This window comes from Neofelis nebulosa, chromosome 9, assembly GCF_028018385.1.
Source record: "Neofelis nebulosa isolate mNeoNeb1 chromosome 9, mNeoNeb1.pri, whole genome shotgun sequence".
Lineage (NCBI taxonomy): Eukaryota > Metazoa > Chordata > Mammalia > Carnivora > Felidae > Neofelis > Neofelis nebulosa.
The window spans coordinates 131,122,243-131,139,044 of NC_080790.1; the positions used below are offsets into that span (position 1 = coordinate 131,122,243).

Consider the following 16,802-nt stretch of genomic DNA (forward strand, 5'->3'; position numbering starts at 1 on the left):
ACCCAAACATTCCGACCATAGCAATGGCCCAGGGTTGATGATGATGACGGTGGTGGTGGTGGTGGCGGGAAAGTATATTGATAACCACAGCACTTACCACGCACACTAGGCACCGGCCAAAGTGCTTTCCTCACGAGGAGGCTCCCGTTTCCATTCTTACAATAACCCTCAGAGTTGGGGCCGTTACCGTAAGTTACTTGCCTGAGGTCACGGAAGGGTGAAGCGGTAAGGCCAGTAAGAAAGGCAGGCAGGGCAACCCCAGAAACGCTCCAGCCGAAAGGCCCCTAGATCACGGCTGGACCCTCAGACCGGACCTCCCATTCCCGAGAACCAGCCTCTGACATAGCCGCCCCTACGCACGGCGAGCGACAGGTGCACAACCCCCCCGCCCCCCCTCCCCGCCCAATCCTTGGGAGACCTGGGGGGGGGGGGGTCCATCTGCTACATTTTGTAGAAGGAAGGAGGAAAACGGGAAGATGTACTTGCGCCTGCTTGTGGTTACATAAAGAAACTCTACAGCGTTCATTCCCAAGGGGGCCAACGTCGGTTCTTAGTGAAAAAGTCTTACATGTTATGACAGGGGCACCGCAGAGGGCCACCGAGCATAACCAGATATACGGCGTCTCCGTGGGACTGACATTTCATGGGGGTGCCGATAGGAAGGAACTGTAAAAGGATCCTGGCCGGAGAGGGTGCTGCTGATGAAAACAGGGCTGATAAAGGCTGCTCTAGAAGGTTGGAGAGGAGGCAGGGAAGAAGCGGGAGCAAGACCACGCTATGCTGGATGTACTTTTTCCCAGGCTTTTATTTTGTCGAGCATGTGAACACATTCCCTCCATAAAACAGAAACCTCTTTAAATGAACTTTCAAGGAGAATGCTGACCGAGGACCTCAAGTCGGGGCCTGGACTCCATTGGTGCCCACCGAAGGCGGCCGCGTGAGTCAGACTTGGCTTCGGTTCTGGTGAACGGCACAGCCCCACTCTGCGGCGGAAGCAGCAGATTCTCCAGGCCCTCCTTGGCCTCTGGGCCGCCCGGCCAGGCAACCACTCTGTTTGGTTTTCATCAGAAGAGAGGACGCCTGTGTCTCACCCAGCCCTCCCGGGGCCAATGTGGCGGCCGGGCACACGGGCCGCTCCCGGCAGCACCAGGCCATCCGTGGGCTTTGCACGCCTCTCCCAACAGGAGCGGCTTTGTCACAGGCTTGCCGTGGGCACTGGGCAGCCCCAGTAAAGATTCCTGACCTGCTGAACAAAGCTGTCCCAGTCACCCTTGGCTCCTTTCTCCCTTCCTGCGCGTCCCTCTGTCCTTTCTTCCCTGGCCTGTTTCTCACGCACTGGCATGTCCGGCTTCTGGGTAAAGAGCCTTTGAAAAGGACTCCTTTGGCCCCTCTGCCAATAAAACAACCAGCAAAACTTGGGCCACTGGTCCGTGCTCCGCTGTGGGGGGGGGTGGGGGGTGGGGACACAGCAGGGGCCACGCTCACCGGCCTCCCGGGTGGTCCCCGGGCGGGAGGCACCATCTCACACAGACAAACATCCCCAGGTCCCCAGAAGGAAGCTTGGGTTGGGACCACCACCCAACCCAAGGGTTGGGTGGGACCTGAGCCCACGCCCCGTGGGGAGACAGGGCTTTAAGGGTCTTCCTCTCCAAAGACCGAAACGGCCCACGTTTCATTCTCCTCCACAAATACACTTTTAAGAAATGTAAACCACATTCTCCAAGAAGCCCACTAAGCTCACAAACAGAAACGGCAGCTAACATTTACCGACAGATACTACGTACCAAGCTACCTGTTCTGGGCACGTGATGACATGTACCCGCGCAATTCTCTCTGCGCGCCCCCCGCGAGGGAGGAGCACGAGGGAGGAGTGCGGATCATCCCCACAGAGAGGGAAGCGGAGACACCGGCCCAAGGTTCACAAGTGAGTGAGACACTCCGAGCCAGGGTCTCCTGTCCTACAGTCACGCTGAGCAAATACCGACAGCCGTGAACAAGGCAAAGGGGAAGATTAAAATAAGACCAAACACGGAAGACAGAAGGCAGGAGGGCAGGCCGCCTACCGGGCCGCACAGTTTATGCAGTGGGCTGCAAGTCTGCCTGCCCGCCCAAAGCAACCACCTCCACGGAGAAGTCCACGTGGTGTGGTCAGCTCTTCCCAGTGTGCCCCAGGGGCTCGGCCCAGGGTAGCCGGGAAGGTACCCGCTGCCACCGTGAGACCAGCAATGCTCACTTCCCCCACCATGTCTGTCTTTTTTTTTTTTTTTTTAATTTATTTTTGAGAGAGAGAGAGACAGAGCATGGGGGGGGGGGAGGGGCAGAGAGAGAAAGGGAGACACAGAATCCGCAGCAGGTTCCAGGCTCCGAGCTGTCCGCACAGAGCCCGACGCGGGGCCCGAACCCACGGACCGCAAGATCATGACCTGAGCCGAAGTCGGAAGCCTGACCCACTGAACCGCCCAGCAACCTCCCCCCAGCGCCCAACCCCAGCCACGTCCTTCCCTGGGCAGGGAGGGAGCTGCCAGTTGGGGAAGTGAAATTTGGGACTAGCTGGGCCCTGGGGTGAACAGAACATCTACACTATTTCTTTGCTGCCTGAAAACCAGTCACAGATCAGTGCCTTCTCTAGCGCCTTCTCTAGCGCTTTTCCTGTTTGCTTTTTCACGTAAATTACTCTTGTCAAACAAACAAGAACAAAAGGCCAAAGTGGCCACAATACAGGCAAGCCTGGAGAAGGCACCCGCAGAAACTGGAGGGGAAGCAGAGCCACGATGCCCATCAGGACTACGGTCAGCGGAGCGACTGTCCGTGGCGGAGCGTCTTTCGAGAGCCTTATGGCCTTGGCTGGCAACTCCAAGTTCAGACCCGAATGCGTCTTTGGCAGTTGGAGTAGCCGAGCAAGGGGTATCGTTTTCACGAGTGAGAAAACAGAGGTCCGGAGAGCTCCAGTGGCTGACACCCAGCCAGCTTGCCGCGCCCTGGGTCTGCGGCCCAGACACGCCATCGCCAGGCACCTTCGCCGGAAGCGAGGCCACATCCCAGGAGACAGACACTTAGACAACTGCGTGAGACACCCCGCGCCCTGTTGTGGGCGCATGAAGCGGTACAACCACTCAGGAAAACTGTCTGGCAAGGGCTCCACTCCTCACCTTATGTGTGGGCACCAAGGGAAGAATTCAAGAACGTTCGCGGAAGTTTTATCCCTAAGACCAGAAACAACCTAAATGTCCATCGGCAGAAACGTGGGTGCAGAGACTACAGGACGTTCCCTCAACGTCCAACGTCCCCTCAATCGTCCACGACAATGACACGGATGAGCCCCAACTTACCCCCAACAGCAGCTCTGGATCTCACCGGCCGGTGGCTGATGGAAAGAAGCCAGGCACAAAGGGGCACCCCTGTGTGACTTCTTTTTACACAGAAAGTCAAAACCAGTCTCTGGGGTTAGGAGGCAGGACAGGACATAGGAGGTGGAGGGGACACAGGAGGGCGACACCTGGGGGCTTCTGGGGTGCTAACATGATTCCATGCCAGGCATGGTCCGGGTGGTGGTCATGTGGGTGGCCCAGCTGGTGACGTTCAAAGTACGCTACTGATTTCTGCACGTGCCTATATGTCAATTGGTAAACATGTAGACAGATACTCCAATCCATTCAATGTATTTCAATAAATGATGTTTGAAAACAGTTCACGTGAAGAACGGAGAAGTAGATTCCAAACCAGACTGCTCTGTGCTCTTTCTACGGAGAGAAACACAAACGTGAACGCAACACCAGCTGTCGTTCCCTCAAGTCACGGACAGGGGCTCCAGGGTCACCGAGACCACGTCCCTTCTCCCCAAGACCTTCCAGAATGGGATCGAGGATCCCCTTGGAGTCCCGAGCCTCCCCCCGTCCCTCAGTCCTCTGGTCTGTGGCTGAATGTCGAGGCTGATGGCACGGGCTCGCCACCCCGGAGCCTGCGGTGAGATGGCCCGATGACCCGAGAGCCCCCGGTTCTGCGGGGACCGTGTCGTCGGTGGCACAGCTCCCCTCGCCTGGCCCGCCCAGCACAAAGCCTCCCCACCTGCTGGCGGCTTACAAGGTGCAGCCGCCCACCCTTCATTCCAGCCAGCGGCAGGGCAGCGACTACTGGTGAACTAATCACGTTTTGACAATTCCAGGTACATGTTAAAGAGTCGCACGACGAAAGGACACCGAAGGCGACCTCTTGTCGAATGCGCCACCCCTCCATAACCCGCCTGCCTGTGTGGGATTCTCGCTCTTCCCATCTGGCTTTGTCGGAAATGAAGTAAACCCCTTGTTCGCCGCCTCTCGCCTCCCTGCGGTCCAGTTTTCAAACGCAGCCAGAGTGATCTTTTCAAAAGGTAGATCAGATCGCACGGCACGTTGCCAAAATCCCGCCGATGCTGGCCCACTCCTCTGACCTCACAGCCGCTGCCACCTGCTGTTCCCACCTCCCCAGAGCAGCCTCTCTGCTCTCTCCGTCTGAGGGCCAACACCACCCCCATCCAGCCGCATTCCTGCTCCTAACCTCGTGCAATTTCCTCCATGGCCTTTTATCACCATCTGAGATATGCTTATTCCCTCACCTGCTAATGTCTATCTCCTTTACCCAAAAATTACCCCATGCGAACAAGGACTTTACCTGTGTAACCAAGCTCCAGGACAGAGCCTGGCGCGCAGTAGGCGACTAGTCAATACCCACGGGGGGCAGGGAGGGAAGGAGGGTCAGGATGGCGGGGACCTTGGGAAGGAGGGAGGCTTACAGGCAGGGAGGGCTGGGAGGAGATAGGAGGAGGGAGGAAGGGAAGGAGGGAAGAATTCATTCGCTGCTACGGTTTTCCAGGTAAAACCAGGGACTTCCGAACAAGGAACTGGGTACAGAAGCAACAAGACGACAGAGAAAAAACAAGGGAGGGTGTGTGCAAAGCATCCATTTCAGAACGAACTAAGAGAAAGCGCCTGGTTCGGGGGGAGGAGCACAGGGAGAGGGAGGAGCACGGGTGCGTGTTGCCCTGGAATTTCACTTCTTTTGCCAGTTCAAAATGAGACTTTTTGAAAAGGTCTCAAGTGCTCGGAGTGGGGAAAGCAGGAGCCGCGTTTTGAAGTTCCAAGAAAAGGGGGGGGGGGGTGCAGACAGACTGTCTATGCGCAGGAATGCAGCATGAGAAGGGGAGGGATGAAAAGAGGACACGACATGACACAGCCAGGTGAGATGCCCAGACAAGACGCTCGGGGTCATTCACAGAGGGTCAGGCGAAGGTAACCCCACGCCGGGGCTTCCAGGGGCGTGGCCAGCTTCAAAGACGACCCCTTTGCCTTTGGACCTGAGTCCTTCTCTACCTTGAGGAACCCTGCCTTGACCCTCAAAGCACTGAACTCCAGCTCTCACCAAGTTTCCAAGGAAAGTGTGCTCCACCAAAATTCCAAGGCAAATGAGAGGCACGTGAGAAATCCCGGGAGCACACACCATCACGGTGCGTGCAGTCAGGTATGTGTTTGGGGGGAAGGTGACCCTTTGAGTCATCGGCGACAAGGACGGAAAAGGAGCTTCCAAACCTAGGATGTCTCCCAACCGGACTAAAGAAATGACCCAGGGGTTCCGGTCCGCCTGTCAGAAATAAATGCAAAATCAACTGAGAAGTCTGAGTCCCGCACCCACAAAGCCAACCGCGGAGCCCGGGATGATCTGCTGGAGGGGTCTGAAGTCTCAACTGGTTAGGAGACAAAACGGCACGCAGTTCTTCCCGGGAGCCACAGCGGTGGGGCTGTTTGGGGCTGACACTGGGCACAACTGGCCACACGGGGGGGCCTCCGCCCTGGAGGGCTGGCTGTGGGTTCCACACAGCCTTTGGGACAACGCCGCTCAAGCACTGAACATCTCACCAGCAGCCACCTGGCGGCCTTTTGGGAGCCACCCAGGTAGAAATTATTCTATTGCCCTGTCATGCTCCGATCCCACGCCAAGCCAAAGAATTCAGAAGCATGAATGCAGGCATATGGGATGGAGCAGTGCTGGGCTTCTGAACTCCGAAATTCCTTCATGTTATTTTCCCAGAATGTCGGGGGATGGGGGTCCCAGGCCTGCCATGTTGTACAACTCCAGACATTCCAGTCACAGAGAGTATAATAAAATGTAATATGAACAGCACCCCCCGGGGTTGCACACTCTCTTATCTGTGAGAAACTCTGGGAAGTACTCTACCCTTCGCCTTAGAGATTTACAATCTCCATCAGTGCAGTAAAGGCTCTGTGAAGTCCTGCAGTAAACAAGTTACACACAAAAAAACCTGGTTTTACAGAATTTTTTCAACTTTTTAAGCCTCAGAATCCTCATTTCAGAGAATATCTCCTAAAATCCTATGGGATTGGGCTTGTGCAGAAAGTACTTGAGAAAAGTCTCCATCAGGAGAAGCAATTTCCCCACACTCAGCTCTCTGAGATATCCTGAAAGCTGACTCATGTTACTAACCTGCCAAGAGCTCACTTTCACCATGACCGTGAACCTGCCTGTGTTCAGAAAGGCACTTAGGAGGCCCTAAAGGGTCTCTGTTCTCATCTGCTTTGTCTGTAACACAGGCTTCTGTGAAAGCAGGAAGCATCTGTGTGGGTCTGGGGCCACGATGGACCCTTGAAGGGGAACCATGACCACCTTGACACTGATAGGTCCCCAAGAGCCAGGTCACGGACTAACTCACGGTCTCTAACAGAGATCTTCATGGTTCATCTGTAACGTGGGATGATGGGCAGACGGGAGGGGCCGGCACATTCCTAGCTCTGGGAGACTAAACCTACACCAGACACAGAGTCAGTTGGGGAAAGTTACCTGTGCCTGCTCAGGCATCATTTATTTATAAAGCACCTCACCCCTGATACATACCCCAAGCGCATGCGTGGAGAGAGGTCTGGTTACAGCTTTCACTTACCCGCTCGCATTAGGCATTCTGCACGAACTGGGTTTTCTAGGTGATAAACCCCTTTCAAATAAGCACCCGAATTTTATCTTAACCACTTGGGGTGTAAAATGTTCAAGGACAGATTGCACATGGGTCTCCTTTTTAAAACCGAGCACAGTGACTCTAACTCAACCTGTGTCTGATTACTCAGGATGAGACAGATCAATTATTAACACAGCAACACCCTGAGGTCAGCCTTGCCAGGCACGTGGCTTTACACTAAGTGGCCCTGGACACCGCTGCTTGATGTGTTTGGGGGGGAAGTTCTTGATCAATAGTGTTACTAGAGAGAGGATGTAGAAACTGTGAGAAGTCCCAGAACCAGATCCCCCAGATCCCCCAGACTGTCAAAGCTTTGCATAAAATAAAAGCCAACAGTCTCTGAGTAAGCACCAGAGAATTCCTGCCAAGGAAGAGCCTGACCTGGTTACTTATGAGCTTACTACCTGGTTTTTATGATAACTGTTGTGGCCATTTTGAGGCTTTCTGCCTTATTTCCTACAGCTTGGCTGGGTTCCTGAGAGTAAATTTTCCTAAATAATTGAGGCTTCGGGGTATATCAGGGGATGTGGATAGCGGCCAGGGGTATAGGTTTTCTTTCTACTAAGAAACTCACACCGCCTGTCTTCTTTCCTCTGGCGCCCCGCCCCCCGGGGGAGGCTGTGCGCCAGCCCCGCCCTCTCTGTCCTGATCCCAGGTGAGTCCCTAGCACAACCAGCCCCTCGTCCCTGAGATCACAGATCACCATCACACACACTTGGCCACTCTGCCACGACTACCCTCGAGCTGTGCCCACCGCCCCCCCCCCCCAACAAACTTGGGCACCTACAGACTCACACAAAGCCTCCCTGCCTCTTTTCCTTTGGCCCAACCACCCCAGCAGCCCGGCTACCACAACGGAAGCCCACTGTTTCCCTCCTGTGAATGCGCGTCTCTGTTCCTCTGGCACATGGCACAGATGTGCTGCCTGCAAGCCCCCCATTCATGTTCCACTTTTCAGTGAGCTCGCTCCCTCCCTTTCCCCGCTCCCCTCCCCCAAATACACAAAAGAGGGCTATAAAGCAGGACTTTTTTTTTTTTCTCCACGGGAATAAAAGGTTAGCCTTCCTTCCTTTCTGCTTGTCTATTCTTGGCCTAAACTCGGCAATGGAAAGAGAGTGGAAGCGGTCAAGCTACCCCAGTTCATGACCCAGGGGACATTCCTTCGGCCAGAATTGCCCTCGTTTGCTCTTTCTGTTGCAGTGGTTGTAGCGAAACATCTAGAACGCCAAGCGGCCACCCCAAAAGTCCTGCTGGGAAAGGATTCCTGCACACAGGTGAGCGAGGCATTAAAGGTTATCTTACTCAACCCCCTTCAACGGAAGAGGAGGACACGGAGGCCCGAAGGGGTGAAGGAAGATACCCAGACCACACAGAGAACTTGCTGGGCGTGGGGGGATGCTCTGGGGCCCCGTCCTTACGGGCGACGAGAAAAACAAAGCATCTTACCGTCGTCCAAGTAGGTCTGGTCCAAATTCTGCTCCTGCTTAATTGTCACTCCTGCGGGTAATACTTCCTTTTGGTCACTGACCGGGGGTCCGTTTTTGGCGGCTCTTTGGCTGGTGGCATTCTGCTGCTGAATGACCGTGGGGTAGGACCCCGGGCTCAGCCTCTGACCTTGACTGGCGGGGGGCGGGCCGGGCCTGGCGGTGCCGGGCGCGAAATTCTCGCAGTACATGATGTGCTGGAATTCCTGGTGGCCACCGCAGCGCAGCTGCTGGCCGGTGGGCGAGTAGTGGATCACCGGCGAGGCCTGCTGGTTGGCCGGAGAGGAGTGCAGCAGGCTGGAGCTCTGGCCCTGGGAGCCAGCGTGCACCAGCACGGAGCGGTGGGCGTCCGCCAGCGACAGGGGGGCGGCCATGAGGGCCGGCTGCTGGTAGCCCAGCAGGCTGGGGCTCAGGCTCTTGCTCCGCTGGTAGAGGACGGCCGCTGGGTTCTGCTGCTGGTAGCGGGCGTCGGGGGACGAGAGCCCCGAGCGGAACTGTTGGCAGGGCGCCATGGTGGCCACGAGGCAGGAGGGGGACTCAGCCACCATCGGGTGCTGTGGGTAGTAAGGCTGGCTCCCCAGGCCCCCGTGGGCCGGGCTGCAGATCAAGGTGGGGTCGTATTCGTCGGTGGGTTCCGTCTTGATGGCTGGGACTGGGCGAGAGAGAAGCACAGGGGGCGGGCCTTCTTAGTGAGCCCCAGGGGGGCGCGGGGGGATTAGTGGACTGCGGCTGGGGACGCGGCCTTGGGCGGCCACGTAGGTGGGAGCAGACCCTTGGGCTCTGTCATTTATTAGCCTCGGACCAGAGCCTCCCTGTGTACCTGTCTCAGAAGCCCGAAATTTTACCCTGAGCGATGAGAGTCGCAAGGCAGCTGGCAGGTGTGTCTCAGCCCCGGGGTGTCTGCAGGCTCTTCCCCGGGGCAGAGCTCAGGGACGAAGGCTTAACGTTACAGTCCCCTCCAGCCCCCTCCTCCACCTTCTCTCGCAGTTCACACCGCCTTTCCCTGCTTGTCGTCCTCGGAAACGTGTATCACCTGGAATACTCTGTGTCTTTCACGTGTCATCGTTAGCAGAACCACCCCCACTCCAGACTGTCAGCTCCCCAAACGGAGGATTTTTTTTGGTCTGCTCTGTTCAATGCTGCGTCCCTAGCACCGAAAACGATGCCTTGCACTCCACCGACACTCAGATATTTTCTGGAAACAGGAATGACTGGACAGTGGGGTGGGGTCCACCTCGTCAGTTCTGTACTATTCTGGAGGAAAGGAAACCTGCTGGCCTGAGCCTCAGTTTCCCCATCGGTCACAGTAACCAGCATACCTACCCCATGGGGTTGTGGGGAAGGTGAACTGAGACGTGTGGAAAGTACTTAGCACGGTGGCCGGTATACAGTAGGTGCTCAAGGCTTACTGTTGTCGCTATTATCCTCTTACCACCATTGGTATTGTAGCAGTTCCTGTCCCTCTCCCTCCCTAGGGCGGTCACCGGAACTTGTGCTTCTCCAGAAGCCTTTACTAAAGCATTGCCAGCCCCAGGAGCTGAGGAACCAGCCCCCTCCCCGGATCGAATGAACTGGTGACAGGACTGTCATCAAGGGGGGGGGACCCGCCAAGTGTCAGGGAGCAGGGCAGCAAGGAGGTTCTGGAGCTAAAGCAAACGGCAGCAAACGAGGAATCGTCTCCCAAGGTGCCCTTCGAAGACGTGCGCTTCAGCCCCTGGCCGACCTGGGGGACTGAATTCTCGCTCAGGCCATGCTCGGACAGGCGGGTGCCAACGCCAGGCCCAGGGAGGCCTCCCGACCACAAGCACGAGGTGGGAAGGCCGCAGAACACAACGGAAAACCTCTCTGCCAACAAGGATCATTGAACTGAGGTCTAGAACCTCCCCAGAGATCCTTCCCCCCAGTTTGGGGGCCCTGAAGGCCACTGTCACTGGCTGCATATGTCAAGTCAGTCCTGGGACGGTCCAATGGCCAAAGGGGCCATGGAAACCGGTGGACACGCTCCACCGAAGCCAAGCCCCGCCAAGCCTGGGCTGCTGGGAGAGCCCCCTTGGTCTGATGCTTCCAGCAGCCCAGAGGCTCCGTGTGAAACTGCCACAGGATGGAAATTATACCCTGGGCGACAGTCTCAGATTACAGGCTCCCAATCCCGGAAAGGTGGCTAATAGGTCTGGGGCAGCCTTGGGAGGCATGCAGGCCATTTCTGCAGCCCTGGTTATAATCTGCCGTGTCAATAATATCCATATGACCCACTCTCTGAATCTCCTGTGATCAGTATTATCCTTTATCGGAATCCCCCATTTGAACACGAGCTCCAACGAGGGTGGGGATTTTTACGTTTTGTTCACGACGGTGTCTCCAAGCCAACCACAGTGTGGGGCCCTTGGATATTTGCTGGACAAATGAATGAATGCAACATGGCCCTTGTCACTCGTCTTCTGACAGTGGTGCTTTGTGGGAATGAGACGTCCTGGCCGGCTGTCCACCCAGGAGCTCTAGGTGGCCACGGGTGACCACCTACTGTCAAGATTCTTCAGGTTTCCAGCCACATTCGCTTACCCAATCATGATCAGATCTAAGCCATGGACAGGGGGCACCAGCTTTGCACCCTTCTGTTGAACAAGTCCCCACGTGCCTCTCTCCTACTCTTCCCTCCCAAAGAAAAATATTCACAATAACATTTGTTAAGGTCATTCATACCCGCTTACCGTGCGCTGTGCTGAGCGCTTCACGTGCCTTTGACTTCTGTAAATCTTATAAGGAAGGTGCCACTTGACAGATGAGGAAATGGAGGCTCAGAGAGGTTGAGCCACCTGCCCAAGGTCAACCAGCTGAAAGCAGACCTCGTGTGTCCTTACCGCACGCCCGTGCTGCCTTTCACCACCAAAGGGGCCTTCGGAGAAGATTCCTTACCTGGGTGGTAAGTAAAGTGCTGAGGTTGACTCCGTTTTCTTTTCCCATTGATGACGTAGAAGTTGACCTTCACCGATGCACGGATGTGCTTGTTTCGATATTCAGGGATCTCAACAAAAAGCATGTTCTGGAAGGAAGGAGCCACCGTTAACTGCAACAGTGTCTAAATTCCTATACAAGGCCCCAAGCACATCAAGCCAGCCCATCTTACAGGAGTCAAGACACTCTGTACGTTTGCAGGCGAAACACTATTTAAGGGGAACTGGACTCTTTAGCTGCAGCAAAGAAAGGGTTGCCACTTACTGTATCCAAGTGCATTATGATGTCACAGTTACAAATCAGGGGGTCTGGTGCTTGATAAATTGCTTGATTTGTTTCTCAATTCAGTACCTACTGAGTGCCCGTTAGGTCCAAAGCACTGGGACTTTGATGAAGGAGGGGAAAGAGAAAGAAGGAAAGAGAGCACGAGGGAGGCGGGAGGGAACACAGGGTGTTCAGTCATCTCGTCCATGTGCTTACAGGCTGGCTCTTGTCTTTATCCACCGTGGCTTCCATTTCCCAAATTTGCTGCCCATCTGGAAAGAGTTCAAAAAGACACACTTTGAAGGAACTACTAGAAAACGAAGATTTAAGACCAAAACTCATCACGCCTTATATTAATCTCGGTTTACGTGTTATATCGTTTCAGCAAGGGACATCCGTGTGTTTGCGGTAGGCATGTCTATTTGAACATACGTGGCTCGTGTACATGTGCGTATGTTTCTTTTTCCAAATGGAATGCATGCTGACAGTAGAAAACTGGGCAACAGTAGAAAACAAGGAAAAGAACGGAAAGCGCCCATCATCCCAGTGCCGTTATTTTCCCTGTGTTTGAATGTCTATATATCTTTCTTTAAAAAAGAGATAGTGCTGTTATACATTATCCTGTACTGTATGCTTTGTTCAACCACAAGCTGTTTCCAAAATGTCCCACACGCCAAGACTGTCACAGGGGCCCCATTACAGAACACTGACTGCCCCAGACATGCCTTCTTGATCGTCTGGGAACACAGGTGGCTTGCATATTCTGTCTCAAACAATGTCCTGGCTTGAGAAACCTTGGACAGGGGGGACAGGAGCCCAACCCCCCCCCCCCCCCCACTCTGCAGTCAACAGCCTACATTTCAACGTGACTCATTATAATCATCGATGAGAGGTCTTTCTCAGGAGTGAGCTCTCTTTCCCTGGAGAAGAAGACTAGTTCCCCAGTTTGGGGCCAACAACTTGGGCCAAACAAAACTCTGCATTCGCAAATAACAGATTTCTTTTTCTGACCACCTACATTGGCCATTGGGCAGTTTTCGACGGAAACAAATCATTTCCACAAGTGTTTCCAGGGTGTTTTGTGGAACGCTGGCTCTAAAGAATATTAAATGGGTTTATGAGGACCAGAAACAAATTCTAAAGCTAATAAGCATTTGGAAAATGCTGAGTCAATGTCAAATGGGTTTCTTTACTGCAGGACTTCTCAGAGCCTTTAATCTGCTCGTGTGCAGTGTGACTCTCCCAGGTGGGCTGGAGTAAGTACCACGTCCCATTTGGCCACGGAAGCCCTCTCCCCTGTTTTAAGCACAACTGTTAACATCTTCTGTGACAGATTAGATTTGAATCCATAATGTCTCGGCTCTCAAGGTTTGCCCAAAGAAATGTGGTTTCTTTTTTTTTATTTAAAAAAAAAATTTTTTTTTTTAACGTTTATTTATTTTTGAGACAGAGATCGCTTCTCGGCCTTTTGGCTAAGATCAAGTGTAGTATTTTTGAGACAGAGAGAGACAGAGCATGAACGGGGGAGGGTCACAGAGAGAAGGAGACACAGAATCTGAAGCAGGCTCCAGGCTCTGAGCTGTCAGCCCAGAGCCCGACACGGGGCTCGAACCCACGGACCGTGAGATCGCGACCTGAGCCGAAGTCGGACGCTTAACCGACTGAGCCACCCAGGCGCCCTAGAAATGTGGTTTCTAAGCATTATTTGAACTTCCTAGTATAGAACATATTTCCCAAAATACTAATTAATAAGGTCCTGTGATTGCTACCCAAGCCAACGCAACGTAGATAATCTTAACAACATGTAGACAACGAACTAGCTGGAACCTTCTGTAACCATCAAGTCTGCAAGTCTTGACCTTACGGTTCTAGTAGATGCAACTCCTGAAATGATTAAGGGAGACATGGGTTTATGTCAAAAAGGGAACAGGAAGAGGCAATCAATGTACCAACTCCCACCATGACGGGAGGGACCAAGTTAGAGTTGCTGCCATCTCCCCAACACCCGAGACCATCACAGTGCCCATGAACATCTCATGTCTGAGCATTCCAAGGTGGCGGCAGCTAGCATCAGCCACCGCTCAAAAGAAAGCAAGAAAGGACAGATGGACGGATGTCAAGGAATTTGAAGTTAGGTCATCAAGACAGGGCACTTTCCTGGGGAAAAGCCCGGGAGAGGACTAGACAGAAAAAAATTCTTATCCCTTTAGCAAAGACAAGTCAAAGATCATCTGCCAGAGAACTATGTCCCTCCCAGCAGTGGTTATACACGGGGCGAGGTCCTTGTCAAAAGTGCATTCTTGGGGCGCCCGGGGGGCTCAGTCAGTTAAGCGCCCGACTCCTGATTTCGGATCAGGTCACGATCCCACCGTTCGTGAGATCGAGCCCTGCGTGGGACTCTGAGCTGACAGCACAAAGCCTGCTTGGGATTCTCTCCCCCCCCTCCCTCTCTCTCTCTCCCTCCTTTCAAAAATAAATAAACACTTTTTTAAAAAGGACGTTCTTGTTTACTAACTGCAATGTGAGCTCAAAGTCTGAAGATTAAGTAATAAACTAACGGAGGAAAAGAACAATAATGTGTTGATGCTCTAGCCTCTCCTTGGCTGAGTTGAGTTCTATCACCAATAATCTCATTTCCCTGTATGACTCTGACCCACTTTGAAAAGGAAGGACCATTTTCAGGAGTCTCATAACTGGGAGGAAAGGGAGAAGTAGTTGGAAAAGTGATCAGGATGCACTAAGCTGGGCCTGGCAAGCCAGCTCTCTTCCCCACTCACGCCAGCAAGTGAAGGGCAAAGCACAAAATGGCAGTGCAGTGAAAGCACGTCACCAGGCAGGGGGTTCTCGTAGGGTCTCTTCTCCTGGGCCAGGGACCCAAGAGGAACAAGAGGGAGCCTTTCCCCCATCTCTGCTGGGTATACCTAATAAGCAAAACTCCACCAACTAACAGCCATAGAATTCCAGTGCACAGGTAACTTGGTTGTTGTTTTTTTTTTTTTAAGTCTTTTTTTTTTCCTTAACATTTATTCCTTCTTGAGAGACAGAGATGGAGCATGAGCAGGGGAGGGGTGCAGAGAGAGGGAGACACAGAATCCGAAGCAGCCTCCAGGCTCCGAGCCGTCAGCACAGATCCCGACGCGGGGCTCGAACTCACAAACCGTGGGATCATCACCTGAGCCGGAGTTGGACGCTCGGCCGACTGAGCCACCCAGGCTCCGCTCCAGGGCGCAGGTGCTTGGAACTACCCTTAGAAATTAGCCAGCCCCACACCATCAGATGGGGAAAGTGAGGCCCAGGGAAGGAATGGGGGTTTGTCCAAAGGCAGGAGGTGGGCAGTCACTAAATCACAGTCTTCAAGCAACAGGGGCAGTGCAACGAGAGAGATGCGGTCGAGTAGAAAAGCCCCAGGTTATCAAGCGAGACAGGGTGACCAGCTTCCTGGGGGGCCGACGGAGGGTCCTATGTAGGGAAGATCTTTCTAGGGTCACGTCCACCACAAAGGTTCAGGCCCATCTTCTCAAACCCTGCCCCCCTCTGCTCCCCCTGGGCCTCCAGATACGGTCTGAGCAACCTGCTTCGGCCTCTCCAGGTACCACTTTGACCACCCCGCCCCCAGGAGAAGTGGCAGCTATTGGTTACGAGCACGATCTATATGCAAAGCACCCCCTCAAAACACCTCGCAGGTATGGACTTGTCTAGCGCATACAGCAACCCCGTGCCGCAGGTCTGGGGTTTTGATAGGTGAGGACACCAGGCACAGAGAGCCAAAAGCAGTGGCCCAAGGATGCACGGCTACCGGTTGGGGAAGCCAGATTTGAGCCCAAGCAGCTGACCCTTAGGACCGGTGCTCCTTACCCCGTCGACGTGGTATGGTTTCAGATCCCTGTGCCCAAGCAACTTCTCTGCCAGGACAGTGAAGGACACTGGGCAGGCATTCCAGGGGGCTCATGTTTCCAGCATCGGCTGCAGTCCCTCCCAGGAAAGCCAAGCCACAGCCCCCATGGCGCCCCGGGCAACCCTCACCCTCTCTGTCACCATGAGACCGTGCACCTGCCTCCCCCATTCTCTCTCCAGGACAACCTCAGATGTCGCGCCCTCCTCATCCCGGACCCCCGTGTTCAGCCATCTGTCAGCACAGCCGGAATCAAGAGAGCTGCCATAAATTACAATCACTATCCAGTATGTGCTGGGGCAGAACGCCTCTTCCGAGAAGGCAGAGGTCCCTCGACAGATACATGGCTGAACGGGATGAGGTATATGCGTCCAGCGGAAGGGCACCCAGCCTCGGCAAGGAAGCGAATTCCGGCACACGCAATGACGCAGACAGACCCCGGACACGTAATGGTAAGTGACACAGGCCCAACCCAGAAGGACAAATGATATAATCCCACTTGCACCAAGTACATAGAGTAGGCAGATTCATAGAGACAGAGAGCAGAAGGCAGGTTTCCAGAGGCTCAGGGGGAGGGGGCGGTTATTACTTAACGGGTACAGAGTTTCTGTCTCGAAATTCCAGAATGTTCTGAAAATTGGTAGTGGTGACAGTGAGTGGTGATGGTACAATACACGGAACGTATTTAATGCCACTGAATTATATGCTTACAAATGGCTACGATCATCAATATTAGGATACGCATATTTTACCACAATTTCTGTATTTTTTTATTTTTATTTTTTTATTTTATTTATTTATTTTTTTTAATTTTTTTTTTCAACGTTTTTTATTTATTTTTGGGACAGAGAGAGACACAGCATGAACGGGGGAGGGGCAGAGAGAGAGGGAGACACAGAATCGGAAACAGGCTCCAGGCTCCAAGCCATCAGCCCAGAGCCTGACGCGGGGCTCGAACTCACGGACCGCGAGATCGTGACCTGGCTGAAGTCGGACGCTTAACCGACTGCGCCACCCAGGCGCCCCAATTTCTGTATTTTTTTAAAGAATCGTTGGCCTCACCCTAGAGACCAGGCCTCTTTTGCAACCTGTCCGGTGGCTTCGAGTTTTTTTAATTAGCCGCTGCCATTTCAAAATGAGACCTCAGGGGCGCCTGGGTGGCTCAGGTGGTTGAGCATCCAACTGCAGCTCAGGTCACAGTTTTGCGGTT

At 53.8% G+C, this 16,802-nt stretch overlaps 1 protein-coding gene across 7 annotated transcripts in view; it reads right to left on the reverse strand.

Moving 5' to 3' along the window:
• The window catches only part of NFATC2 (nuclear factor of activated T cells 2), a 159,705-nt gene that overhangs the window by 33,022 nt on the left and 109,881 nt on the right, over positions 1-16,802 (reverse strand). For all 7 annotated transcript variants that reach the window (XM_058685980.1, XM_058685974.1, XM_058685975.1 and 4 more), the window contains exons 7-9: positions 11,917-11,972; positions 11,398-11,524; positions 8,447-9,136 (exon numbers count right to left, since the gene is read on the reverse strand). In XM_058685980.1, coding sequence (XP_058541963.1) covers positions 8,447-9,136; positions 11,398-11,524; positions 11,917-11,972 — 873 coding nt within the window. The remainder of the gene's footprint in view (positions 1-8,446; positions 9,137-11,397; positions 11,525-11,916; positions 11,973-16,802) is intronic.